The 27,857-nt window shown below is 43.9% G+C and overlaps 1 protein-coding gene across 2 annotated transcripts; it reads right to left on the bottom strand.

Annotated features, from left to right (window-relative positions):
• Positions 1-696: 696 nt before the first annotated feature.
• CWC25 (CWC25 spliceosome associated protein homolog) lies at positions 697-27,546 on the bottom strand. Of its 2 annotated transcripts, XM_060081222.1 has the most exons (10): positions 27,368-27,546; positions 24,941-25,113; positions 17,198-17,434; positions 14,136-14,205; positions 13,313-13,440; positions 12,590-12,653; positions 11,756-11,967; positions 11,278-11,376; positions 2,633-2,794; positions 697-2,150 (listed from the first exon to the last, which is right to left on the bottom strand). In XM_060081222.1, the coding sequence occupies exons 1-10, from the start codon at positions 27,383-27,385 to the stop codon at positions 2,036-2,038; spliced, it is 1,278 nt and encodes a 425-aa protein (XP_059937205.1). In that variant the 5' UTR covers positions 27,386-27,546; the 3' UTR covers positions 697-2,035. The 2 variants fall into 2 exon arrangements, with proteins under 2 accessions (XP_059937205.1, XP_059937206.1); XM_060081223.1 differs by lacking the exon at positions 11,278-11,376.
• Between the last annotated feature and the right edge of the window lie 311 nt (positions 27,547-27,857).

Consider the following 27,857-nt stretch of genomic DNA (forward strand, 5'->3'; position numbering starts at 1 on the left):
GCCTCAGAGCCCCGCAGCCGAGCGGGGAGGGGAGGAGGGCTGGGTAGGTCTCGCTGTCTACCGCGGAGTGTCTCCCTGTTCGGGGCCCCCAAATTTAGCGTTTGGCTCTTTCCTCAACCTGACGTGCCAAGATGGCGGCGGCGCCACTGCTCCGGAGGGGAGGAGGGGCGGAGGGGCGGGAATGCGAGGAGGGTGGGACGTACCATCCCCACCCCGGGGGAGAGAGGAGCACCACAGCGAGGGGTAAAGTCCTGCCGGGAAAGGAAAGAAACGCCCCCTCGCTGCACCCAGGCGTGGATCTTCCCACTCCCCTGGGCCTCGGGGCTCGCTCCACCCGCAGGACACGCCTCTTCCCCCCAGGGCCAATGAGAGGAGCCAGCCAGGAGCCCTGGGTTTTATGAATGGGTCCCGCTCCCACCCACTGGCTGCCGACCTCCTCCCGCCAAAGGGTCCAGTTAAGGGACAGGCCGGCACCGTTAAGACACCTATCCTTCGGTAGAGAATTATAATCGTCTTACTCTCTGGCTCACTCGATGAAATCTTTGAGTAAACTGTCCACGGTTTGTTACATAATTCCTCTCAGACTAAGGCTCTCCATTTTATACTGGACACAAATTGCGGATCAATATTGTTCTGTATGGGAATTCGTTACTCAGCACAGGTGGCTTTTTGCACAGTTACAAAAATAAATGTAGCCTTTATTACCAATTAATAAGATAAAAGACATAATTAACCCTAGTATAGGGAAGCAGGATAAGGTGATTAAATGCATAACAAGTGAATGTTACTTTCTCTCTGGGGAAAGACTGGGTTTTAAGCATAACAGTGTCTGTTATCATAAGTGCTCAAAAATATAAATCCAAATTCATTTTAAGCAGAGTTAGGAATTAGCAGAACAAGGAACTGGCCCAGCTAATGTGTGGGTCAAGAGTGCCTAGGACTTCCTGGGTCAAATGAGGGCTTCTGATAAAAGAGAAGGGAAAGGGGTAAAGACAAGGAGATGGATCCCATGAGTCTGGGTGTTTTGTTTTGTTTTGTTTTAATACCTGACTAAAAAATAATAGCAAACTCCTGAAAATCTAGAATTGTAATAAGATTACTACATGATAAAAGGGAAGCCATGAAATAAACAGCTCCCATTATATTTTCTTTTAAGAGCCAGGGAGTTTGGGCCTGACTACTAAAATAATTTGACTTCAACACTGCACACTGCCCACATCAGAGACTGTAAGCAGTGTAAATGGACGGATACCCTAGATCCTATCAATAAACCCAGGCCCCTCTACAACTAGTCAGATTCCAAGAGGAAAGAAAAGCTGACTTGCCTTACTGTGTTACTGGATAACAAGATACAATGTGGTTCTATTACATAGTAAAGTCACTTACCAAACAAGATATTCTAACAAAGCTAAATACTTTTTTAAAAGCATGTAAAAATTATACATTTGTACATATACACAATATACTTTACAGTTTGAAAGACAGTCCAAATAGTCCAACAGTTCATTTAGGGGTTTTTTTTGCATCGTTTTCCCTTCCAGATTCTTTGTCACTCCCTTGGCTCTGTCCTAATCTGACATCATCTGTCACATTATCTACTAAATCAAGTAAATGTTCGTTTACCCCGGTAAGCACAAACTATCTGGGTGACTCTGGGGAGAGAGGTTTCTGAAAGGTCCAGTCTATTCTGAGGTGGTAGAATAGGTTTGTTCACACAGGTGGAGGGAAGAGGCATAAGGGAGCCTCCTTCCAGAGCAAGATGAATGCTCACACCTTGATGTTCCAGGGCCCACCCATTTAAAAACAGTTAAGACCTGCTCCGCACCCAGCAAGTTACTTAGGGTCCCACAGAGCAAGTCACACTGGTTCTCAAAAGAAGTGGGCTGTTTTTGGAATCCATGGAGGAGAGTCACTTTGAACAGTGGTGGCTTGACATCTGTGGAAGAAGCCATTTGAACTCTTATAAAGAGAAGTTTTAAAGGATCAGCAGCCTCCCTGGAAATTTCAGGAACACCAGCAAGAGGGGGGATGGCTTTCATCTTTTCATAAAGTTCTTCTCCAGAGCTACTGAGGTTCTTTGTAGAGAGTAAATATTCCGCTTCACCCGATCTTCCAGAGACGAGGTAGATGCACTCTCTAGCTTCATGCGGCTGGGAAGAGAAGACAGGTGAAAGGTAAGTAACGGGCATCTGTCAGCTGGTCAACTGTCTGGCAGAATAAGGAGGAACAGGTTGCTAGCCATAAAGCAGCTGTAGAGGCACAAGCTCTCTTAAGCCCATGTAGATAACTTTCGAGTGACTCCATCTGGAACTCAGTTTTTTATAAATGTATAAGGGAAATGTATCTGTTTTGGAAAACAAGTCCAAGCTTCATTTGAAAAAGGCCTCCTGAGCCATGAATTCTTAGGAGAAGGCCAAGGAGATTCAGTGAAAATACCATTCACTTCTCCTCCCCTCAGATGAAAACCGTCCCACTGTCTGGCCAGAAGCTGGGAGTCGTAACAATGGTGTCTGGGGGCTGAGCTCCGCACAGACACAGAAACACTGGGAACACAGTGAACGAACCAGTTGCCCAACTGCCCCCTTGGGACCATCGCCGTGAGAGCTGACAGGCAGGAAAATGCTGCACTCACTGGATAAACTTCCCATCCCGGGAGTCTAGCTTCTCCAGCCTCTGCTCCCGTTCGTCGTCCTTAGCGTGCCTCTTGAGGATGTTCAGCCTCTCTTCCTCCCGCCACTTGGCGTTTTCCATCATCTCTTGCCGTTTTCGCTCTAGCTCCTCTGATGAGAGCTTTCTGTTGAACACAAAAATCACCCTAAGGTCTACTTCTCTCCCAGCAACAACAACAACAAAAAGAGAAACACCACAGGGAGAAGAGAACCCAGGTAGGACCCCAGGTTCTCCAGCCCATGGCTCTCTTCCCTCGGAAATGCCCAGCCCAGTGCCACACTCAGCATGAGTTTCCTTCCTTCCAAATATCTTATTCAGGTGGTTGCACTCAAATTTCAAAGACTTTTAGTGAAGGATTCCATACTCTCACTCAATAATCTCTGGAGTAATTACTCTGAAACAATAAATACAAAAAATAAATTGAGAACTAATCAGGAGCCTCAGGCTATGGCAACTATATTCCAGTTGTTTGCTCAACAACTTATAAAACAGGGGACTAAGTTCATCCATGTAAGGGTTAACATCTACCACCTACCCACTAGAGGTGCTTAGAAATTCATGGACGTAGTGCACGAGTATACCACTTTAGGACTAAGCTAGAAGCAAGATGCCTGAAGAATTCAACTTAGCCTCAGACACTAATAGGTAGGTCTTTCCTGGCACTCACTGCAAATGAAGAGCAAGAAGAGGAGGTGATGAACCAGCTCGATCACTATTTACCAATGTCAGACATCCAAGTCCATTGCTTCTCAAATTGGTGTGATGTACTGATCCCCCTTTAAAAGGAAAAATAATTATCGGAGTCCCATAAGGGAGTGGGAGCCCAATTTTGAGAAAATTAAGATACTAAAATCTGACATTTAGTTATCTATAGCGAAATGAAAAGCCTCCCCTTCAAAAACCCCACTAACTAAAATACATAAAAGCACAAGAAGATGGAAATAACACTAGGTAAGAGATGTGCACAAATTGTCAAGAAGATGGAAGTGGATGAAGGAGTAGTAACCACTTTAACAGATAAGAGGAAACTGAATCCTAAGTGCCTGATACTGATCAGAAGCAAGATATTCACACTGCAAAACCCAGGAAAGGTTCAGGGACTGCAGGAACCAAGCACTTTGGAGGGTGGTGCACAGGGTTGAAAACAAAGGGACTAATTTAAAGTCTGTATAAGGAGCAATTAAGACCTTCTGGGATCCTCATGCCTGACTCGGGGAAGCCAGTGGCTACTCTCCCAAACATCTACAGGAGACCCTCCAGAGGGTAGACCCTCCAGTAGTTTCTGAGAAATTGAACCACACAGGAGAATGACACCAGACAGCTACATGTAAAAGAATGAAATTAGAACATTTTCTCACATCACATACAAAAATCAACTCAAAATGGATTAAAGACCTAAATGTAAGACTGGAAACCATAAAACTCCTACAAGAAATATGGCAGAGAGATTCAAGATGGCAGAGGAGTAAGTGGACGTGGAGTTCATCTCTCCCCACAGATGCATGAGGAACACATCTATAGATACAGCAATTCTCACAGAACACTGGCTGAAAACTAGCAGAAGACCTTGGACACCGGGAAGGACTATAAAGATCCCTGCATAACTGGGTAGGACGGAAAAAAAAGAAGGGAGAAGGAGGAGGAAAGGAAGCGGATGGGACCTGCACCCTGGGGCGGGGGAGCTGACGCAGAGGAGAGAGTCCTGAATTCGGGGAAACCCCCTCTCCGACGGGAAAATCGATTGGGACAGAAGGGAAGCATCTGAGGCTGTTGGAAGAGGGTGAAGTGGCCGATCTGTGGCAGACGGGACAGAGAGAGAAATACACAGATGGTCCATACCACGGGCCTGCGGGCCCCGGACTGGGATGTGTGTTCACAGGTGTGCAAGGGGGCTGGGAGCTGGTGCATGGGGATTGGACAACAGGCCCAGAGTGAGAACCGCTGTTGGATGTGGGAAGATGAACTGAGGGGACGAGAGGGAGGAAATCTGCAGCAGGAAATGCCTACGCAGGAAGACCGGACTGCCATGGAAGCAGGCGCTACTGCTGAGTCACATGCATGGGGAGGAGCCACTACGGTAACCACTCTCTCCCCACACGCCGGTGCCTGCCAACGACAATAAAAGAAGCCCGCTAAGGGCTGGCCCTCACACGCCTGCTGCCGGATGCCAGAAAAACCCCGGCCAGGGCTGGCCCTCACGTGCCTTATGCCGGGCGCCAGAAAAGGCCCTCACTAGGGCCATATCTCTTGCACTCGTGGCTGCCGGCTTCCCTGCGCATTTGGCATGGCACGGGCTCCCACGATCCAAGCAGTCAGATGACCTCTGCACCCCATCCTCACAGGGGCAGACCCAAGAGCTCCAAGGCAGCCTCGGGACCAGACTCCTGTGGGTAGACCACACACAGAGGTGGGGATAAAACCAAAGCTGAAGCCCAGGGACAGGGTAACTAAGGAAGAAGATTGAAAATCTTTCCATCAGCTATACAAACTGCAGATTAAATCCCCAGGATCAGCTAGGTAGACCCTGCGTCTATGGAATATCTGAGTAGACAATGAGTGTTTCCCACAAATGAAAACGGTCTAGCTCTGGCAGCTGTGGACACTGGGGGCAAGCACACACAGGAACTGGGCCAGATCACAGTCTGAGTGGGGCTCACAGGGCCCACAGCAGGTCCAGAGACCAGCCCAGAGGCAGAGGAGCCTCTTGGGGAGGCAGAGGTGGGCTGTGGCTCATGGCGTGTGCAAGGACACTTACAGCAGAGACCCCAGGGAAACATAATTATTACTATTAATTTTATTGTTTTGATTCATTCTGTTGTTGGTTCTAGCTTTTTTTTGGTTTCTTTTTCTTTTTTTGTTTGTTGTTGCTTTAGTTTTTTTTTTTTCAGTCTTTTGGGATCTCCATGTTTTATTACATATTTTTATGTTTATTTTTATTTTTTAAACAATTCTATTTTTACTTTGCTCTTCTGTTCTTCTGTGTTCTTTTCCCTTATTTTTTTCTTCCTCATTTTTTCTTTTTTGAATCTTTTCATTTCTACTTTGTTTTTCTGTCATCCTGTGATTTTTCCCTTTTTATTTTCTTTCATTATTATTATTTTTTTAATAATTTTTATCGGTTTGTTCTGTTTCCTTGGTTTACTCTTCAGTTGGCACACTGCTTTGGTTTTGTTTTTAGATTATGTGTTTTTGTTACTTTTAATCCTCATTGTTTGATTTCCTTTTTGAGTTCTTCTATTTGTTTGGTTCTCTTGCTTTTTGTTTTATTTGGCTCTGTTTTTATTTCTTTTACATGAGTGTGTGTTTCCTTGTTTCTGCTTTTGTTTGTTTGATTTTGTTTTTACCATTTCTCCAGGGTTTTGTCTTTTTCTTTTTCTTTAATATATTTTCTATTTTTTTTTTATATTTCTGTTTCTATGTTGCTATTCTGTTGTTCTGTCTTCTTTCCCCTTTCTCTCTCTTTTTTTAATATCATTTTTTGTCGGTGTTTTGTTTCTTTGCTTCATTCTTCAGTTGGTACTCTGCTTTGGTTTTGTTTTTTGGTTTGGGGTTTTTGTCAGCTTTCTTCTTAATTGTTTGATTTCGTTCTTGGGTTCTTTTGTTTGGTTGTTCCCTTGCTATTTGATTTATTTGGTTCTGTTCTTGTTTCTTTTGTGTGTGTGCGTGTGTCCTTGTTTCTGTTTGTTTGACTGTTTACCATTCGTCTGGGGTTTTGTTAGTCTTTTTTTTTTTAATCCCCTTTATTGCTGGGATGAGCAACTTGCGGGGTCTCGGTCCCTCAACCACAAGTCGGGCCTGGGATTCTGGAGTGGGAGCACCAAGTCCAGGATGCTGGACCAATAGAGAATTCCTGGCCCCAGGGAAGGTTAATCACCGAAAGCTCTCACGGAGGCCTCTATATGAATCCAAGACCTGGCTCCACCCAACTGCCAGCTGCTCCCAGTGCTGGATGCATCACACCAAACAACAAACAAGACAGGAACAAAACCCCACCCATTAGCACAGAGACTACCTAAAGTCATACTAAGCTCACAGACACCCCAAAACACACCACCTGACACGGCCCTGCTCCGCAGAGGGAAAAGACTCAGCTCCACCCACCAGAACGCAGGCACCAGACCCTCCCATCAGGAGGCCTACACAAGACACTGGACCAACCCCACCACTGGGGGCAGAGAACAGAAGCAAGAGGAACTACGACCCTGCAGCCTAGAGAAAGTAGACCTCAAATACTGTAAATTGGACAAAATGAGAAGACAGAGAAATATCTTACAGACAAAGGAGCAAGATAAAAACCCACAAGACCAAATAAATGAAGAGGAAATAGGCAAACTACCCGAAAAAGAATTCAGAGTAATGATAGTAAAGATGATCCAAAATCTTGGAAATAGAATAGAGGAAATATAAGAAACCTTTAACAAGGACCTAGAAGAACTAAAGAGCAAACAAACAGTCATGAACAACACATTAACTGAAATTAAAAATACTCTAGAAGGAATCAATAGCAGAATAACTGAGGCAGAAGAACGGATACGTGAGCTGGAAGATAGAATGGTGGAAATAACTGCCACACAGCAGAATAAAGAAAAAAGAATGAAAATAATGGAGGCCAGTCTCAGAGATCTCTGGGGCAACATTAAGTGCACCAACATTCGAATTATAGGCATCCCAGAAAAAAGAGAAAAAAAGAAAGGGTCTGATTAAAACTTCCCCAACATGGGAAAGGAAATAGTCAGTCAAGTCCAGGAAGCACAGAGTCCCACACAGGATAAAGCCAAGGAGAAACATGCCAAGACACATATTAATCAAACTAACAAAAACTAAAAACACAAAGAAAAAATATTAAAAGCAGCAAGGGAAAAGCAACAAATAACATACAAGGGAATCCCCATAAGGTTAACAGCTGATCTTTCAGCAGAAACTCTACAGGCCAGAAGGGAGTGGCAAGATAGATTTAAAGTGATGAAAGGGAAAAACCCACAACCAAGATTACTCCACCCAGGCAAGGATCTCACTCAGATTTGATGGAGAAATCAAAAGCTTTACAGAGAAGCAAAAGTTGAGAGAATTCAGCACCACCAAACCAGCTTTACAACAAATGCTAAAGGAACTTCTCTAGGCAGGAAACACAAGAGAAGGAAAAGACCTACAATAACAAACCCAAACAATTAAGAAAATGGTAATAGGAACATACATATCAATAACTAGCTTAAATGTAAATGGATTAAATGCTCCAACCAAAAGACATAGACTGGCTGAATGGATACAAAAACAAGACCCATATATATGCTGTCTACAAGAGACCCACTTCAGACCTAGGGACACATACAGACCGAAAGTGAGGGGATGGAGAAACATAGTGCATGCAAATGGAAATCAAAAGAAAGCTGGAGTAGCAATACTCATATAAGACAAAATAGACTTTAAAATAAAGACTATTACAAGAGACAAGGAAGGACACTATATAATCATCAAGGGATCACTCTAAAAAGAAGATATAACAATTGTAAATATCTATGGACCCAACATAGGAGCACGTCAATAAATAAGGCAAATGCTAACAGCCATAAAAGGGGAACTCAAGAGCAACACAATAATAGTAGGTGACTTTAACACCCCACTTACACCAAAGGACAGATATTCCAAACAGAAAATAAATAAGGAAACACAAGCTTTAAATGACACATTAGACCAGATGGACTTAATTGATATTTATAGGACATTCCATCCAAAAACAACAGAATACACTTTCTTCTCAAGGGCACACATAATATTCTCCAGGACAGATCACATCTTGGGTCACAAATCAAGCCTCGGTAAATTTAAGAAAACTGAAATCATATCAAGCATTTTTTCCGACCACAATGCTATGAGACTAGATATCAATTACAGGATAAAAAACTGTAAAAAATACAAACACATGGAGGTTAAACAATATGCTACTAAGCAACCAACAGATCACTGAAGAAATCAAAGAGGAAATCAAAAAATACCTACAAACAAATGACAATGAAAACAAAACAACCCAAAACCTATGGGCTGCAGCAAAAGCAGTTCTAAGAGGGAAGTTTATAGCAATACAATCCTACTGCAAAAAACAAGAAACATCTCAAATAAACAACCTAACCTTACACCTAAAGCAATTAGAGAAAGAGCAAAAAACCTCCAAAGTTAGCAGAAGGAAAGAAATCATAAAGATAAGAAATAAATGAAAACGAAATAAGGGAAACAATAGCAAAGATCAATAAAACTAAAAGCTGGTTCTTTGAGAAGATAAACAAAATTGATAAACCATTAGCCAAACTCATCAGGAAAAAAAGGGAGAAGACTCAAATCAACAGAATTAGAAATGAAAAAGGAGAAATAACAACTGACACCGCAGAAATACAAAGGATCATGAGAGACTACTACAATCAATTATATGCCAATAAAATGGACAACCTGGAAGAAATGGACAAATTCTTAGAAAAGTACAACCTTCCAAGACTGAACCAGGAAGAAACAGAAAACATGAACAGACCAATCACAAGCACTGAAATTAAGACTGTGATTAAAAACCTTCCAACAGGGGCTTCCCTGGTGGTGCAGTGGATAAGAATCTGCCTGCCAATGCAGGGGACACGGGTTCGATCCCTGGTCTGGGAAGATCTCACATGCTGCGGAGCAACTAACCCCATGCACCACAACTACTGAGCCTGAGCTCTGGAGCCCGTGAGCCACAACTACTGAAGCCCACATTCCTAAAGCCCGTGCTCCACAAGAGAAGCCACCACAATGAGAAGTCTGTACACCGCAACAAAGAGTAGCCCCTGCTAGCTGCAACTAGAGAAAGCCCGCACGCAGCATGGAAGACCCAACGCAGCCAAAAATAATTAATAAATTTTTAAAAAAACTTTATTGAAGTATTGGTCTATTGGTCCTATACAGTAGGACCTTGTTGTTTATTCTAACTCATTTTATTTTATTTTATTTATTTATTTTTTAAAATTTATTTATTTATTTGTTCATTTTTGGCTGCGTTGGGTCTTAGTTGCTGCACGCGGGCTTTCTCTGGTTGTGGCGAGCGGGGGCTACTCTTTGTTGCGGTGCACGGGCTTCTCATTGCGGTGGCTTCTCTTGTTGCGGAGCACAGGCTCTAGGTGCGCGGGCTTCAGTACTTGTGGCACACAGCCTCAGTAGTTGTGGCTCGCAGGCTCTAGAGCGCAGGCTCAGTAGTTGTGACGCACGGGCTTAGTTGCTCTGCGGCATGTGGGATCTTCCCGGACCAGGGCACGAACCCGTGTCCCCTGCATTGGCAGGCGGATTCTTAACCACCACGCCACCAGGGAAGTCCCTCTAACTCATTTTAAATCACAAAATTCAACAAAGATTCTAAGGGCGATAAGAAAGGCTGACAAAGTGAGACAAATTTAAGTGATGGCAGATGGCAAAAGAGACAGAAAAACAAAGCGGGATCTGAAAAAGCAGACCTTGTGCTGACCAAGAGCCTTAAAATACATTAAAAAAAATATACACTCATGAGCATCCATCCCTAAGAACAGCATGAATTACAGCACAGCTGAAGAACTGACCCAGTGTCACCAATAAAAGATTAAATTATGCATAATATACCCTCCCTCTCTGGGAAGGCAGGGAAATATGTACCTGGGTATTTTGGAAAGTTGCCAGTGAAAATGAAACCTTAAACTTAGGGCATCAGGCAATTAAAAGTTAAAAGGGACTTTAGGGTTTGCCTCTCTTCTAACAGCATAGTGAATAAAAGAGGTTGTTATGAACTCTCAGTGGTTCTCAGTGCTGGTTGTGCACTGGAACTACTGGGATGCTTTAAAAATACTGATGTCTGGGCCCATCCCCAGAGATGATGATGTAATAGGGCTGGGGGTGCAGCAAGGGATTGATTGGGATTTTGGTTTTTCTTTAAGCTTTCCAGGTGATTCTAATGTGCAGCCAATTGGGGGAGGCAGTTAAAGGAAGTACACAAAAGTTGCCCAAGTCAACTAAACTTTTTTTTTTTTGTGGGATCTTCGTTCCTTGACCAGGGATTGAACTGGAGCCCACGGCAGTGAGAGTGCCGAGTCCTAACCACTGGACTGCGAGGGAATTCCCTCAACCAAACTTCTAAGAGCAATCGAGACCCCTAGGGACAGCCTTTCATGGGCACAGCCAACTCCCCTCAGGTCCCATGACTGCACACCCATGTTCTGTCTGACCCACACCACACCCAACTCAAACACAGAGTATCTTAGGGTGTCTGCCCTCAAGGAGACCACCTTCCTGCTTCCCTTTCAGCTGATGCCTCAAGAAAGGAGCACAGTCTTAAGAAAAGCTTCCTGTAGAAATCTCTGTGAGAATAACATGTTTACAGGTGTTGAGAGACAATCACTTAGTGAACTGGTCATTAGTTCAATAGTTCAAAATTATTTACTTTGTCCTTTCAATGTGACTCGCATGGGGTGGGGGGCAGGGCAGATGGTTAAAAGTTGACCAAGATGAACAAAAGAGGGGTGGGCAAAAAAGGTGATATAGATTATGCACTTGCCCTGGTCTGAGCCATTCCAAGACTCAGGCCTGAAAGTCTAAAGTTAACCTACTGGGCTCTTGACTCACCTGGTGTACCCATAAGCAGGCCGCCTTTGGTAGATGTCTTTTTTAGGGGATAGGCTCTTACTTCGGCCTCTTTCTCTCCTATTTACCTTAGAGTTGTGCCTGTAACAGACACAGAGGGCAGAGGGGAGAAGAGCTTTTTCAATACAGTGGCTTTTATCATGTCCCTCAAATGATGGAAGAAAAGCTAACAAATTTAGAACTATAATCCAAATTGAAGAGAACAGAGGGAAGAAGTGGAAGAAAAACAAAGGCATAAGGATACATAAGATTTGATATTAATCTCACTCTAGAGATTCCACATATATAAATATGTAGTTCTAGGGGTCTGAGCTTTACATTAAAAAAAAAAAAAAGTAAAGATAATAACAAAGCAAAGACATTTGGAAGAGTTGATGAACAGACATCGCTAAAAGCAAATACCAGCTGTAACCAGGCCTCTACATTCACAGGTTATTTCCTGCTGAATTCCCATACTCACGGTTTGCTTGGCCTTGGGGACCGTGACCTTCTGCCCGGGGATCGAGACCTCCTGTCCCGAGACCCTGCTTCTCTGGTGCTCTTCTTGCTGGCATGTCTGGGAGGTGAGGGAGAGGAGCTTCTGGACCTGGAGTATTTCTTCAACCCACGCACTCGCTTTTGCTCAGCTGTCAGAGGACCCTGCAGTCCCTGGCTATGGTCAGAGTTCCTGACCTATATCATCAAGGAAAGGAAGAAAAGCTATTCATAGGAAAATCTAGCAGCTCAGGAGAAGATGCAGTGAAACAAGAAAATGAATAAGCACTGAGGTTCTGTAAGGAGCCAACTGGGTATACCAATCCCATCACACAGTTATCACTGAGAGCTGTATAAACTTAGGAAAGTCATCCTCAGAATGCCCTAAAAGGATGTATCACCCAACCACCTAAATTGGCTTGGCTCTTTGCTACAGCCTAAGGAGGAGCAGGAGGCAGCATATGGAGGACAGGACCTCAGGTTAAACATACTCAGGGGAAAAAAGGAATCCAGAGGGATGCACATTTATCAAAAAGTCATCAACCCTGAAAATGTACGCGTTTCATGTAAGTTATATGCAGAGGGATGGAGGGAATGCCTAAATGCCCGCTGGTAGTTTAGTCTCTCTGCTCAGAGGGCCCTCAGCCATAGTCAGAGGCTCAGGGATAAGGAATGGGCCTGTTCTCCAGTCTGCGCTGCCCGAACTCCCTTCTTTCCGCATGTCTGATTGGCTGCTAAATATGCTCTGTGTTCAAAGAGGCAGCCAGGTTGGCACGTTCCAGTCCCACAGTCACTCCCTTTGAGAAGCCCATATCCTTACCTGTAAGCCATATCCAGGGACTTTGGACAAAACAGGGGAAGAATTTGCCATCTTCTTTTGAGATCTAAGAGATGAAAACACATACTCACTGAAAAAGAAAATGCCTAAAGGTCCAGTTTACAGCTCTTGTGCTGAGACGTGCTTCCTGTTTCAAACGTGGCCTTTCCCACCTCCCGGCTCTCACATGGGAGTGCGTTTCTCTATCTTTGCTGGAAGACGCATCAGCACAGTCATGTTTCTCCTGAGAAAAACCGTGGGCCTTGCTTTTCAGCCCGAGCGCCCGAGCACATTCTCCTCTCACCTCGTGCCGCTATTCTAGGGACTACGAGTGAGTCAGCAGAGACGGCGCTGGCGGCTCCCGCACAGAAGACACACAGAACAGGTCCAGATGGGCCCATTAATGCATTTGGAAAAAAAAAAAAAAAGCCTCCATAAAACCCACTTAAGTCTTGCAGGAATCAAGAGCTGAGATGAAAGTCATATCCAGGACGTCTGACCTAAGACTGACACAGCTACAGCCAGCTCCCCTGGGGGTTTCGCCAACTCCTCCGGGAACTCAAGTGCTAGCCGGCCAGCTCTGGGGGCAGAGGGCCGGTGTGCAAGTGTTCTCCACTGAACCCCCAGAACCTGGTGGCTCCTGGCCCGGAGCAGGTATTCAGTTCGTATCTGTGGAACGAATGAGTGAGTCAATCAACGGGGCACGACGCCGTTCCACACGCTCACCTCTCCCGGCCGTGCTCATCCTCGCTGCTGCAACGATCGCTGCCTGAGCCTCTGTGCTTATGTTTCTTGTGCTTCTTTTTCTTCTCCTTCTTTTTCTTCTTCTCCTTTTTTTCCAGACTCATTTGCAACTAGAAAATGCCCAAAACATAACCGCGCAAGATTACTGGGACCCCTGTCAGTCCCTCTGAGGGGACGGGGTCATGTGTAAACTACCTGCCTCCAGGCCTCAGGGTCTACAGGGGTCCAGGACATGATCAGACGTCCCCTGTCGACAAGAGTGGAGGGTCTGGACCCTGGTTGCGCACAAATGCCCCTAGACTACTGAATGGACTCTCTGGTGGGTGGGGCTGGGAATCTGTGTTTTGAAACAGTCCCCAGAACCACTGCCTAGGAATTCCCATTTGTCAAAAGACTGCAACTCTGCTGACAGTAATCAGGGACCACAAGATCAATCTTTAAATTTTCCTTACCAACTATTCCAAGAAACAATCACATAATATGTTACATGAGTGATGAACGGGCCCTAAAGGCTTGATACCACCTGATCTGAACACACTGCACGATCTTGCTTTCCACAGGCATATCCCAATACCCCTCTTTTTCTGGAAGAATGATATACCATGCTGTTTTTCCAACCAAAAGACATAAAAGAGAAAATCAAGCATAATTATGCTTTATATGTTAAGATTGCACAAAATCACCAGGAGAAGGTCTCTAAAAGACAGAAATGTTTAAAGCCATGCTGCTTTCCCTCTTGTAAGAGTAAATGGAGAGGAGTTTTCATGTTAAGTAGCTCTTGATGCTTATTTGAAGTACTACTTACCAATTCTTTGATTTTCTTCATTTTCACAGGATTATTCAATACCTCTCTTTTTTTCTCTTCTTCTTTCTTCCTAAAGAGAAGTTATAAAAATCATGATTCTTTCTTTCAGAAAAGGGGATTAAACCATTCATTCTACTCTCCATAATTCTATACAGCAATCTTTTTTCTCAACGCAGGCAGACAGGCCCCATGGTGCAATCTGCATGATTGTGTGGAAGCCAGAAATCTTTCCCAAATCTGCATAAGGGATTGAACATTGTGGGGAAAGTTCACACTGGTTCCCTGTTGTGCAAGAAAGTGAGTTTGGTCTGTGGCTTGTTAAGCTTCATGCTCAGGGCTTCCCAACTGGTCAAGTAAATGTATGTCATCTTGTGTATCAAACATATGCAACATTTCAATACTACCTCCACTGTTTAGCATGATAACCCCTGGGAAATAAACAGAATGGACTCCTCTTTCAAGAAGTCTTACTCTCACATAGTGTTCATAGGAGGGTAAACTGGTCAACCTTCCCGGAGGACAATTCGGCAACATTTATCACAGCCTGTACATACTCACAAACCCTTTAATCTTACAAATGCTTCCTCAAGAATTTGTTACTGAAAGGATATAATCAAGGAAGGTCACTAAAAAGGTGTTCATGTTATAACAATGAAAACTTGGAAACAAGTTAGGGATCCAACAGGAGAATATTAATAAATTATGGTAGAGACTTCCCCGGTGGGCCAGTGGTTAAGAATCCGCCTTCCAATGCAAGGGATGCAGGTTCAACCACTGGTCAGGGAACTAAGATCCCACATGCTGGGGCAACTAAGCCCACACACCACAGCTAGAGAGCCCGCGTGCCACAATGAAAGATCCTGCGTGTCGCAACTAAGACCTAACGCAACCAAAAATAAATAAATAAAAATTTAAAAAAACAAAACAAAAAGAAGAAAGAGGTGTCAAAAAATGTTTAAAAATAAATTATGGTATATCCATACAATATAGATATTAAAAATGATGTGATAGAAGCATAGTCAGCAACATAGAAAAATGTCCCATATATATGATTAGGTGATAAAAAGGAGTTTATAAAATAATATGCACAATATTTGTACACCAATGCTCATAGTAGCATTATTGACAACAACCAAAAGGTGGAAATAACCCAAATGTGCACGATAGATGAATGGATTAAAAAATGTGGTATACACATGCAATGGAATATTATTCAGCCTTAAAAAGGAAGGAAATTTTGATACATGCTACAATATGGATGAACCTTGAAGACATTATGCTAAGTAAAATAAGCCAGTCACAAAAAAACAAATATTAAATGATTTCAACTTTTATGAGGTTCAGAATAGTCCAACTCATAGAAATGAAAAGTACAATAGTTGTTCCAGAGGCTGGGGGGAAAAGGAAATGAAGAGTTGTTGCTTAATGGATACAGATTTTCGGTTATGCATGATGAAAAACTTCTGGAAGTTGGTTGCACAACAATTTGGATACCCTTACTACTGAACTACATATATACTTAAAATGGTTAAAATGGTAAATTTTATGTCATGTGTATTTTACCACATTTTTAAAAAGAAGAAAATTCTGACACATGCTGTAATACAAATGAACCTTGATGACATTATGCTGAGTGAAATAGGTCAGTCACAAAAGGACAAATACCATATGATTCCACTTATATGGGTAACTACAGTAGTTACATTCATAGAGACAGAAAGTAGAAGTGGTTGCCAGGAGCTGGGAAGAGGAGAGAATGGGGACTTACTGTTTAATGGGTATAAGGTTTCAGTTGCGAAGATGAAAAAGTTCCGGAGAAGGATAGGTAGTGGTGATGGTTGCACAATGATGTGAATATACTTACTGCCACTGAAATGTACACTTAAAAATAGTTAAGATGGGACTTCCGTGGTGGCGCAGTGGTTAAGAATCCGCCTGCCAATGCAGGTGACACGGGTTCGAGCCCTGGTCCAGGAAGATGCCACATGCCGCGGAGCAACTAAGCCTATGCACCACAACTACTGAGCCTGTGTTCTAGACCCCAGGAGCCACAACTACTGAGCCCACGCGGCACAACTACTGAAGCCCACGCGCTCTAGGGCCTGTGCTTTGAAACAAAAGAAGCAATGAGAAGCACGCGCACCGCAATGAAGAGTAGCCCCCGCTCGCCACAACTAGAGAAAGCCCGTGTGTAGCAGCAAAGACCCAATGCAGCCAAAAATAAATAAATAAAATAAATAAATTTATTAAAAAACAAACAAACATGTACTCATGATACAATGTGAGGGTGGGAAGAGTGCCTGCTCACATCTGTATGCTGGTGAGTTTGAGGAACTTTAAAAAAAAAAAAGAAAAAATAATGTTAAGATGGTAAATTTTATGTTATGTATATTTTACCACAATTAATTAATTAAGATGCTAACAAAATGGGAGAAAATATTTACATATAAATATATATCTGTAATACATAGATAACTTTAAAAGAATTTTCAAAAGGAATGTAAGTAAGAAACATTTTTTAATGTTCAACCTTACACACTTGAAATAAAATAATGAAAATTAAAAACAAAAAAAACGCACCACATGATTTCACTTAACACCCAAAATGCAGCTCTACTTTGATCTGTTACATATTAGGGTTAAATAAAATTCTAAAGTTTCTTTTCAAAGGGTTCTGCTGCAAAAAACAAACAACAGGGAGGGGTAGAAGGGAGGGGAAAAGGCCTATTCATCCCCCCCAGCCAACTCTACACATAGCCCCCAATTTCTAAGAAGCTGCCAGTCTTTCTCACCTTGCTCCTACCTCTTATTTTTGTTTAAGGGCCAAAGGTAAACGAATAAATTTGGTCTGGTCTGGTACATTTACCAATCTCTTCCCAAACAGCCTAGTTCAGGCACCCTTAATAGAGCCTCCTTCTCAACATCAGAAGCCCAAATGGAGACAAATCCTTTTACAGGGCAGACAAAAGCCAACAGGAAACCAACTGCAAAGCAAGAGGTGAGATAACATCTCGGCTAAGCATCTCTGTAATAAAACCCCCTTCTCAGCCGCTCATCAGTACCTGATGATGAAGAGTGGATCCTCCCGGATTTTGCTGGCCATGTCAAGAAGGGAATTGGCACCTGATGGGGCAAAGATAGAGCCTGGGAGGAGTCCTGTCTCAGAAGAACAGCCTGCCTCCTTCTCCTCCATCTTCTCAAAAACGTATTTGTCAATGGGACGCCCCAGCAAGTACTCATCACGGTTCACCATCCCACCAGGACCCTGGTACATCCAGTCCAATTTTTCTTCCTTTTTCCTAGTTCAAGAAAAAAAAAAATACAGTCAAAGAAAATGTAGACTTCTCAAACCTACACACAAAACCTGAACATGAAGGATAGATAAGCACAGCTGGGGGAATCCCCTGGCGGCACAGTGGTTAGGACTCCACGCTCTCACTGCCAAGGGTGCAGGTTTGATCATCGCTGGTCAGGGAACAAGGATCCCGCAGGCCGCAAGGCATGGCCAAACTTAAAAAAAAAAAAAAAAAAAAAAGGGCACAGCTGGTCAGAACTGGACTCATTCTACAGGCTCCTTAGCAAGGGCTAAACACCACACTCCATGGGGCACTTGGAAAGAAACGGTACTTGCTGTCATGGAGTTTACATTTTAAGAGATCATTTCCACACACCTAAAGCAATTTATGAGGAAAAAAAAGTTCCTCAGCCTGGGGCATGGATCTTTTGCTCAGGGTTTCTCAAGTCTCCTTTACAAAGTTTTATGTTGTGCTTTCATTTCGAGGATAATCTGAAAGAGCTAACATGCATGTTCTGCATCAGAAAAGCTGGGAAATTGGCACCACCAGGTGGGCTGCAAATAGGGAATTTTGGTGAAAGTCTATATAAGGAGCAGTTAAGATTCTTAATCTCTATCCCCAGTCCCAAGGATGAAAGATCTGTTGGGGAGACTGAACCTGTGAGACCCCTCCACTTCCAACTGGGTGGCCAAGGGCTTTCAGAATGGCTGTAGGGATTAAGCGAAAGTCTGGTTATTGAAAAATGGCGTCACTAATTCCCTTCCTTCTCCTTGTTCTACTCCCCAGGCAGGAGATCTCAGAATTTTTCTATGGAGAAATCAAATGACTCAAGGAATAGGGGCATGGTGATCCACAGATATAGACATTTGGAAGTTGCCAGATGAAAAGGCTGGCTCACCGTTGGACTCCCCACAAGGAAATCCATCAGTCAGCAAGCCCTACTGAAGAATACAGAGCTTCCAATGGCCTTTACCCTATGGAGTGCCAGTTATTTGGTGAATACTCTCAACACAATAATCTAAAACCAAAGGAAACAGCAGCAAAAAGGACACTGAGGAAAAATAGACAATACTTGGAGAAGAATACTTCAGAAACAATCATAATTTTAAAGAAACCAGAGAATAACCTGTATCCATAAAACTAGAACAGAATGTAATAGCAAAGGAGCAGTTGGAACTATGAGAAAACTGAAATCAAAAAGCTAACAAAGGGCTTCCCTGGTGGCGCAGTGGTTGAGAGTCCGCCTGCCGATGCAGGGGACACGGGTTCGTGCCCCGGTCCGGGAAGATCCCACATGCTGCAGAGCGGCTAGGCCCGTGAGCCATGGCCACTGAGCCTGCGCTGAGCCTGCGCGTCCGGAGCCTGTGCTCCGCAACGGGAGAGGCCACAACAGTGAGAGACCCACGTACCGCAAAAAACAAACAAACAAACAAAAAAAAAAACCAGGCCTCCACAGTTGGGAGGTGGCTTTGCAGTTTGGGGAGGCCTGTTTTCCATGATTCTCTGCTGGATGGTGCCTGTTAGAAAGACCTCTGGAATTCCGTCACAAGTGCAGCCTTCACAGGAGTCACGCTGGCAGCCAAAAGGGACCAGTGGCCACAGTTGTTGGGTCAGCTGTGACTGGTGGCATTTTCCTAGGGTTAATTGGAGGAGCTGGTATCTTACTGACAAGATCTGCCTCTGTGTCGTTTCCCAATGGTCCTCGGTTTGCTGAAGATCCCTCCCAGGTGCCTTCAACTCAGTTACCACCCTCACCTTTTGGAGACTATCAACAGTATCAATGACTTCTTTCCCAGAATTTCTTTAACAGAATAAGCTGTAATTCAAGAAGGATTTTGGAAGATCAAGACGTACAGTGTATTTTTAAATCACAGGTCAGACAACTATGGCCAAATAGGCTACTAAGAGATATTGAGCACTTTTTTCTATTTAAAGGAACACGGGTGGGCTTCTCTGGTAGCGCGGTGGTCGAGAGTTCGCCTGCCGATGCAGGGGACACGGGTTCGTGCCCCGGTCCGGGAAGATCCCACATGCCGTGGAGTGGCTGGGCCCGTGAGCCATGGCCGCTGAGCCTGCGCGTCCGGAGCCTGTGCTCCGCAACGGGAGGGGCCACAACAGTGAGAGGCCCACGTACCGCAAAAAAAAAAAAAAAAAAAAAGAACATGGGGATGGGTGTAAAAAGACAATACAGTTATTTATTCACAGTTGGACTGTATTTATAATCAAAATACATGTCTAACAGCATTAAAAGAAACTGTAATAAGTGCTTAGAAGATGAAGAACCAAGGGACAAATAACAGTGAAACACAGCCATCATTTCCTTGGAGACTTCTCTGCCTGGTTTTGTGTGTTCTGTTATTCAAACAATAAAAAACTCCTGGGGGTTGGAGGGAATTGACTGTGAAAGGCAGACTACATAAGAGCTTAAAGAGGTCTGAGCAAGAAGATCAGTGGTGACTAGAATATTCTGGCAAGCTCATTTTCCTGAAAGGCAGTATAACATAATGGTTAAGAAGAGCACAAGCTCTGGAGTCAGGCAACATGGATTTGAATTCCCGCTCTAAAGCCAAGCAACTCATCTGAGCACTGGTGTCCTCACCTGTAAAATGGGGATAAAAGAGTAACTGCCTCATAGGGTTGTTGGGGATTAAATAAGTCAATGAATTTTTTTTTTTTTTTTTTTTGCGGTACGCAGGCCTCTCACTGTTGTGGCCTCTCCCGTTGTGGAGCACAGGCTCCGGACGCGCAGGCCCAGTGGCCATGGCTCACGGACCCAGCCGCTCCGCAGCATGTGGGATCTTCCCGGACCGGGGCACGAACCAGCGTTCCCTGCACCGGCAGGTGGACTCTCAACCACTGCGCCACCAGGGAAGCCCAAGTCAATGAATTTTTAAGGTGTTCAGAAGAGTGCATGGCACAGAGTAAGTACTAAATAAACACTAGCTAGTCTGTTTTGTTTTGTTTTGTTTTTGTTTTACTTCAAGGGCAACTCATCAACTGGCAGAAGAAACAAGAATGTATTAAGAGATAAAATATGTACTTCATAATTTCTTTGCCCCTCCTGTCCCATAACCTACCTTGTAGTTCTGTCATGTCTTCTTACCCTGGGGATAAGCACTGATGTTCCCACGAGCTAGTCTTTTTATTCTCTATGTATGTGTTTTGTATCTCCCACCAGGTTTTTTAAAACTCCTAGATGGCTGGAATGAATCCCAGACAGTTGCCTAATATGTTCAGTGTTTGACAATTCATGGGCAAGGGGTCTGGAGCTGGCAGTACTTTTTGAATGAAAAGCAGGTCTCAGTGATCGAGGTGGGGGGGATCCTAAAAGGACTTGTCAAAGAGGACTCAAGGGATCGTGCCTATGCATGCCTGACACGAACGCAGATGGGGAAACTGGAAATAAATATTTGTTTATTCACTTGTAAACACTGACTCAGCACACTTCCTATGTGCCAGGCAGAGGAAGAAGGTCAGAAGGATGACAAAGATTCAGGCAGCTGAGTTGCTCACAGGCTACCAGACGAGGCACAGAGGTCAACAAATTACTGAACAGTGCTGCTGAGAGCTAAGTATGTGATGGGTAACTGTGGGACACTTGAAGCAGAACTGCCTGAATAAAAAAAAAAAAAAAAAAGAACTGCCTGAATATACAGAGATACAAGAGTTTGTGTGGGATAAACGTGGGAGTCGTCAGCATGAAGCAGACACTGGTACCACAGGAATGACGGGAGAAGAACAGTGAGTCTTGGGAAGCAGGAACAGTTACTGGATGGGGGAAAAGAAGCTAAGCAAGTGAATAAAAGAGAAGAGATGGTATGAAGAGGTAGGAGGGCCAGGAATATGCAGGCAAAGAAGCAAGACATATCCAGAAGAAAGGATAGGAAAAATGAAGACAGATACTTCTATAAAGTAGTATTTTCAGGGCTACAGCTAGTCTTAAAAGGACTCAACTAGTATCAGTCCTGCTCAGGCCATCCAGTAAGAGAACATGTTGTATCGCTGAGATCCAGTGCCACTGGACTTGACCTGGTTCCGCCACTACCCATCTGGGTAAACGTGCAAGTTACTTCTGTGCACTTCCATATCCTCACGTCTAAAATGGAGCTAGTAACTGCCATCTCTCATCATTTTTAAAGTGAGACCCTCTCTCTGAGTTTTTAAATGAGAGAAGATTTGGGGTAAAAGTCATATAAAAACGAAATGATGTATAGATTTTTGCTGTTGCTATCACTAAGGATATAGAACAGGTTCTCAATTGAAGCCGCCCATGAGGATCACCCGGGGAGTTCTTAAAAGTATCCAGATGCCCTTGCCCCAGACACCCTCTGCTATTCTTAGAGAGTCTGCTTGGGTGGGAATCACTCCCATCATCATTTATCTAATCTTCCAAGGACACCCTAAAGTGCAAGCGTTGAAAAATGCTGGTAAAGAAAAACACAATTTTCTAATATTATCAGTAAATACTTAAACAACATTCTATTGCAAAGAGGGATTTGGATGGAGATCAAGGATAATGTGCATATTGAGGTTTTTTCTTTGTTCTAAGAGAGCTGTATAAAAAACACAGAAAAGATTATCTGAACCATACAAGTGAATTGTTAAATAGCAAAGGGTTGTACTGCATAAATGAAAAGCACGACACTATGCAAAGAACTACACAAACCAGTCAGTTGGACAAGCAGATCGTCTAAATACATCTGCAAGTAAAGACCAAAAAAAGGGACCTATGTGCTAACCTTTGAGTTTCATAACAATGGAGAATAGGTGAGGAGGAAAAAAAATCAAAAGAATATAAAATCACCTTCCTCCCATTCACAACAGACAAGAGGGCATGAGGGTCAGCAATGGGATATACACTGACTCCCAGCTCTGAAGCTGCTCATCTATACTCTGACCTCATCAATTAGACTCTGCAAAGCCCAAATTTCTGACGTATCAGGCACAGAATATGTAATGCTTGGCTGAATACAAATTTCAAAATAATTTTTTACTTTTGGTTAGTGGGAAAGTAAACTCTTATAACTAATGGGTATTCCGTCTAAAATTGACATTTGTTTTAAAATCAAGGATTCACAAAATCTCAAACCTCACATATAAAAATGTCATATAAGTTGCCCAGGAATTAATTCAAATGTATGAAATTTATTTAGTTTAAATTATAAAGAATATAATTTATACAAAGTGTATAAGATAAAATAATTTAATGTGTATCTATGGTTAAAAAAAACTTATAAAATTTCATTCTTTTACCTCACTTTATATATTAATGCCCTAAATATATTGTGCTGTACTTTAAAAACTCCAAAACTCCATTTATTTTAAAATATTTCAGATTTTATACTTAAGTCAGAATGGCCTTCTGCCAATCCTGAAAGAACGTATACATATATACAATGGAATATTACTCAGCCATAAAAGGGAACGAAAATGGGTCATTTGTAGAGATGTGGATGGATATAGAGACTGTCATACAGAGTGAAGTAAAAGCAAGTCAGAAAGAGAAAAACAAATATCATATATTAACACATATATATGGAATCTAGAAAAATGGTACAGATGAACCAGTTTGCAAGGCAGAAATAGAGACACAGTTGTAGAGAACAAACGTATGGACACCAAGGGGGGGAAGTGGAGGGGGGTGAACTGGGAGATCAGGATTGACATGTATACAACTAATATGTATAAAATAGGTAACTAATAAGAACCTGCTATATAAAAAATAAACCAAAAAAAAAAAAAAACAAAGAAAGAATGTAATTGTTATCCTGCCTAAATTCCATAATGCCATTTCCACGAACTGAAACTAAGTCTCTCTCTCCCACACACAGACACATGCCTCTGAATGTCACAAATCCTCCTGTCATGAAATTACTAAGGAAAAGCCCTGTATATCCAACAGGGGAAGTATGTCACATGTCACCCTGCAGACTTGCCCACTAGGATATGAACAAGGGATAGTACAGATAAGTCAATTTTAGTCTATCTGGAGTTTTTATTCAATTCTGATTTAGGAATGCACTGCATATATATTTTTTTAATTTAAAAATACCGATTTATTGGTGATCGTTCCAGTGAAGAAGTGGGTTTTCTCGGATTTGTTTTTTTCATACAGAATACAGTTTGTTGTTATTATATGCACATTTTACTCAAACTTAATCAGGAAGTCAAACAAGAAAGCAATAGCTCTTACCAGAAACAAAATTCCAAGTATATTAAAATAAGTCAGAGATTATAAATATCTTTAGTATATTCACTACTCATTGCTTTTCACTGTTTTAAAAAAACAAATTCCCAAAGAATAATTTTACATTTGATTTTAAAGCAGGTGATTTTTAACTATATTTTCTTACATTTAAGATTTACAAAAAATATGTATGTACAGATTGTTTTATGTTCTTGGGATAAAAAAAAACATATTGATGACTCCCAATTTCCACTGAATACTACCTGTACTCTCAAACATGACATTTGAAGACCTTCACTTTTCATTAGCTGCAGAAAAAGTACATTGAATATTTAGAAACAAGAAAGAGTAAAGAAAATAGAGATGGAAATTTGGATCGGCTTTAAAAAAAACAAAAACTGAGGCGCTCTCACAACACCTAGCTTCTATCCAGTGCTAACTCCATTTGCGCCACCATGGACCACCTCCCTGGCTCTAGAAACCTCCCTCTGAGAACAAGTTAGAGACTTTGCTTTTGCCCTCCCTGGGCTGCGGAACTTCCGCTTGAGAGCGCCCTCCCCACTGCGCGGCCACTTTCCAGCCAAGAGCCCCGGCTGGACCTGGAGCTGATCTCGCCTTTTTAAATTACAGAAATCGGTAAAGAACATTCCCACTGTCTATCCTCACACCCCAGATTAGAATCCCAGGAAACCTGCACTGCATATTTTATGCTTTTAATTTTTCTCAGAACACATTTACTCCTATCCCATTTTATGAGATGGGTAGAGTAATTATTGTCTGTTACTCCTATCCTATACTGTACAAGAGGAAACTGAAGTCAGGGAAAATCGAATGAGACTGTCCACATTCACACAGCTTTTACTGACAGACACACCATCTACCTCCTTCCATGGGACCTCTCTGCCTCCCTAAAATGAGCCTGCAATCCCTAAATAAACAAAAGCAGGACTGAGGCCTCAACACATACTGAGAAGCAGGGTATAGGCAATCATCCTCAGCCACAGTTGTTTGGCAATCATCTACCATGAACTTGGTCTACACTAAGCCCTTTGTATGTCATCTCATTTGATCCTCAACAAACCTTAGGAGTTGGGTACTCCCATTCCCCCCGTTCTACGGAGGTAACCAAGGCTCCCAAACTTGCTCCCAGTTACACAGCTAGGCTAGTCCATGCCAGCCTCAGAACCCAGGCCAGTCTGATTCCAAACTCACGCTCTTAACCAGCTATTATGCAACAACTGGACGACGCACCTGCAGGCAGTTCTGCAGTTCCCCACACACCAGGACACCCCCAGGCCAAATCGCCCCAGCTCCTCACGTACTTGACAGCGCCAACGTCCTCCGCGTAGCGCTGCATCTCCTCCCGGGCCCTCTCCTCCCGCAGCTCGCGCTGAAGCTCCTCAATCTTTTTCCGCTCAGCCTCATGCTTCTGCTCAGCTTTCCACACTTTCTCCACATTGCGGAGGGTCTGCGGGTGCCAGCTCTTCTTCAGATTCTGTGGTAAATGAAAGGAGGGAGAAAACAATGCGGGCAGTGGGTGGGTGGTGAGCGTAACTGCCCCTCCCTTTCCCACCCCTATATTCATGCCAAGGCAGCCACGTAAGGGCAAGACGTCTTTAACAATGGCAAGGTTGGCACCCAAAAATCTCACACATGGGGGGGGGGCGGGAGAGAGGCTGTTCAAGTACATAAAGCTTCAGGATAAAACAGGCCCCTCCGAGATTCCCTTCAAATACTTCTATCCTGAAATGTGTGAGTCTGACTTCCACTGGCCATGCCTGAAGTGAGGGTTGGTGATGACAATACAGGAGGAATGGGGTAGAGAAGCAGGAAAGTATAGACTCTGAAAGGCAAAAGAATTCAAGTGCCTTTGGCACTGGACGTTCATTCTTATGAACGCAGCCTTCTTTTCCTTGAGTCCACTTAACGTGCCTTAAACTTGCATGGTTTACAACCCCACCTAGTACCTCTTTCAACCTTCCTTCCCAAGGATCTCCCCCTGGTTCTGATCTTCCTCCTCACCCTCAAGGAATGCTTCTCCTCTCCCTCCTCCCCATGAGCCATTGCTTTGGTTCAGCTTCCCAACCAGGGAAGGTTTCCTGGAGGAAGTGACAGCTAAGGATCATTATAAATGAGCCCAGTGACGTAGGAAGCGGGAAGCAGTGGGGTAGATTTCCACACAGAGGTAACAGCACGCACAACTGCAGGCCCAGTGGTGAGAAAGAACGAACAATTCAGCATGGCTGGGGATACGAGAGCAAACTGATGGCAAGGGGCTCAGGATGAAGCCGACTAAGAAAGCAACAGGTTAAGGGCCTTATAAGCCATGTTAAGGGATTGGATTTTATCCTGTTGACAGCAGAAAACACTAAGCATTCATATGCAGGTGGGAGGCATGACCAGCCTAGCATGTAAAGAATGGATTGGAGAGGATCAGGATCGAAAACCAGGAGACCAGTTAAGAAACCTAAATGAGGGAGTTGCCTGGCGGTCCAGTGGTTAGGACTCCGTGCTCCCACTGTAGGGGGCAGGGTTCAATGCCTGGTCAGGGAACTAAGATCCTACATGCTGCTCAGTGTGGCCAAAATAAATTTTATTTTTTCAATGAGGGCTTCCTTTTCTCTCTCTCTTCTTGCACTCCCTTTCCCCTCATCAGGCTGTTCAGTCCTTCCTCCCTTCCTCCCCAACCCTCCACCTTGTCCTAATGGTCCTCCCCTCTCGCCTTCAATATGGGTGATTCTGCCTCCCAGGGAACATTTGGCAATGTCTGTAGACAGTTTTGGCTGTCACAACTGAAGGAGAAAGGTGCTACTGGCTAGAGGCCAGGGATGCTGCTACATGCACAGGACCACACACACAACAAAGAATTATCCAGCCCAAAATGTCAATAGCACTGAGGCTGAGAAACTCTGGATTAGAGCTTTCCTGTCCCTAAATGCAGCTACTTGAAGACACTAAGTCAGAAGAACCTTGATGGTATCTTGGAACTCATTCTAACTGATAACACCTGACAAACTCTAATATAGCTACTGGACAGGTAGCTAAACGAATCTATTTGCTGATTCAATTAGCTACACTTTCAGAAGATTAGCATTTTTCTGATCTTGCACCATGCTCTTATGGGTACATTTGCCCAATTCGGAGGCTTAGCCCCCTACAAATGAACTATACAGTTTAAGGGAAATAGCCACATAACTTATTAAGTGCTATGAATTCAGAAGAAAGCTCTGCCACTACAGATCAGAATGCAGCACTGAAGAAGGAGTGGAAGTCAGAAAGGTGAACATGAGGAAGCTCTTCCGTGACCCCAGGACATGGCTCGGGGACGAGGAGAACGGGGGCACAAATCATCCCTACTACAGCCCAGGACATGACTGAACTCCTAGCTGAGGAAAGGAGATGCATCCCAAGACAAGATATACAAAACTAAGTGACACGTCCTCCATACCTGCCTCCTTTCCTAGCCACGGTTCCAACCGCCCCCGAGGCTTCCCAGAATTTCCAGCCAGAAGGGCTCCCTGTCAACAAACACCATCTCCCCTCCTTGGCGACCCACCTCACATACCTTCCCAAGTCTCCACCCGGTCCCTCATGGCCTTAGTTATCCGTCCCCTGTCCAGGGCTACAGCTCCCTGTCCCCAACGGCTGCGTTGCCAAGAATACCCACTGCCACCCCCACCAATTTCCGTCCCCAGCCTCAGTCGGTCTCCGGCCTCAGTCTTCCCCCAGCCCTGGGCTCCCTCACTTACCAGGTCTCCGCCCCCCATGATGGTGGAGACGTTTCCTCACTACGCGGACCTGGAAGACTCAGGAAGGATCGAGGAGAAACGCAGAGAGTTCAGCTACGACCTCCGGAGATCTAATCCCGGGGACAACTGGCTACCATCTTCACTGCCCGATCCAGAGACCACTTCCGGGAGAGCGTTCTATTACAGCGACGGCGTCGCGGTACCATGACGTTTAATACTCGCTGTCGCGCTGCGTGGCGGTAGCGTCACATGCAGTTTCGCAGGTTGCGGCCATGATATCGCGGGATCTGTGGTTTCACTTTGGTCGCCTCGGGCTGGCTCCTCCCCCTGATCTCTGGAGTGGTGAGTTAAAACGCTACTGCTGTTTCGGGTTACAACTGGTCCTGGGCCTGGCCCGGCGGCTCAGTTGCCATGGCGACGCACCGCGGCGTCCCCCTCGGAGCTCCACTCGGGGCCTCCCTAGCGAGGCCCCAGCGTGGACCAGCCTAGG

The sequence above is a fragment of the Mesoplodon densirostris genome, chromosome 18, assembly GCF_025265405.1.
Source record: "Mesoplodon densirostris isolate mMesDen1 chromosome 18, mMesDen1 primary haplotype, whole genome shotgun sequence".
Lineage (NCBI taxonomy): Eukaryota > Metazoa > Chordata > Mammalia > Artiodactyla > Ziphiidae > Mesoplodon > Mesoplodon densirostris.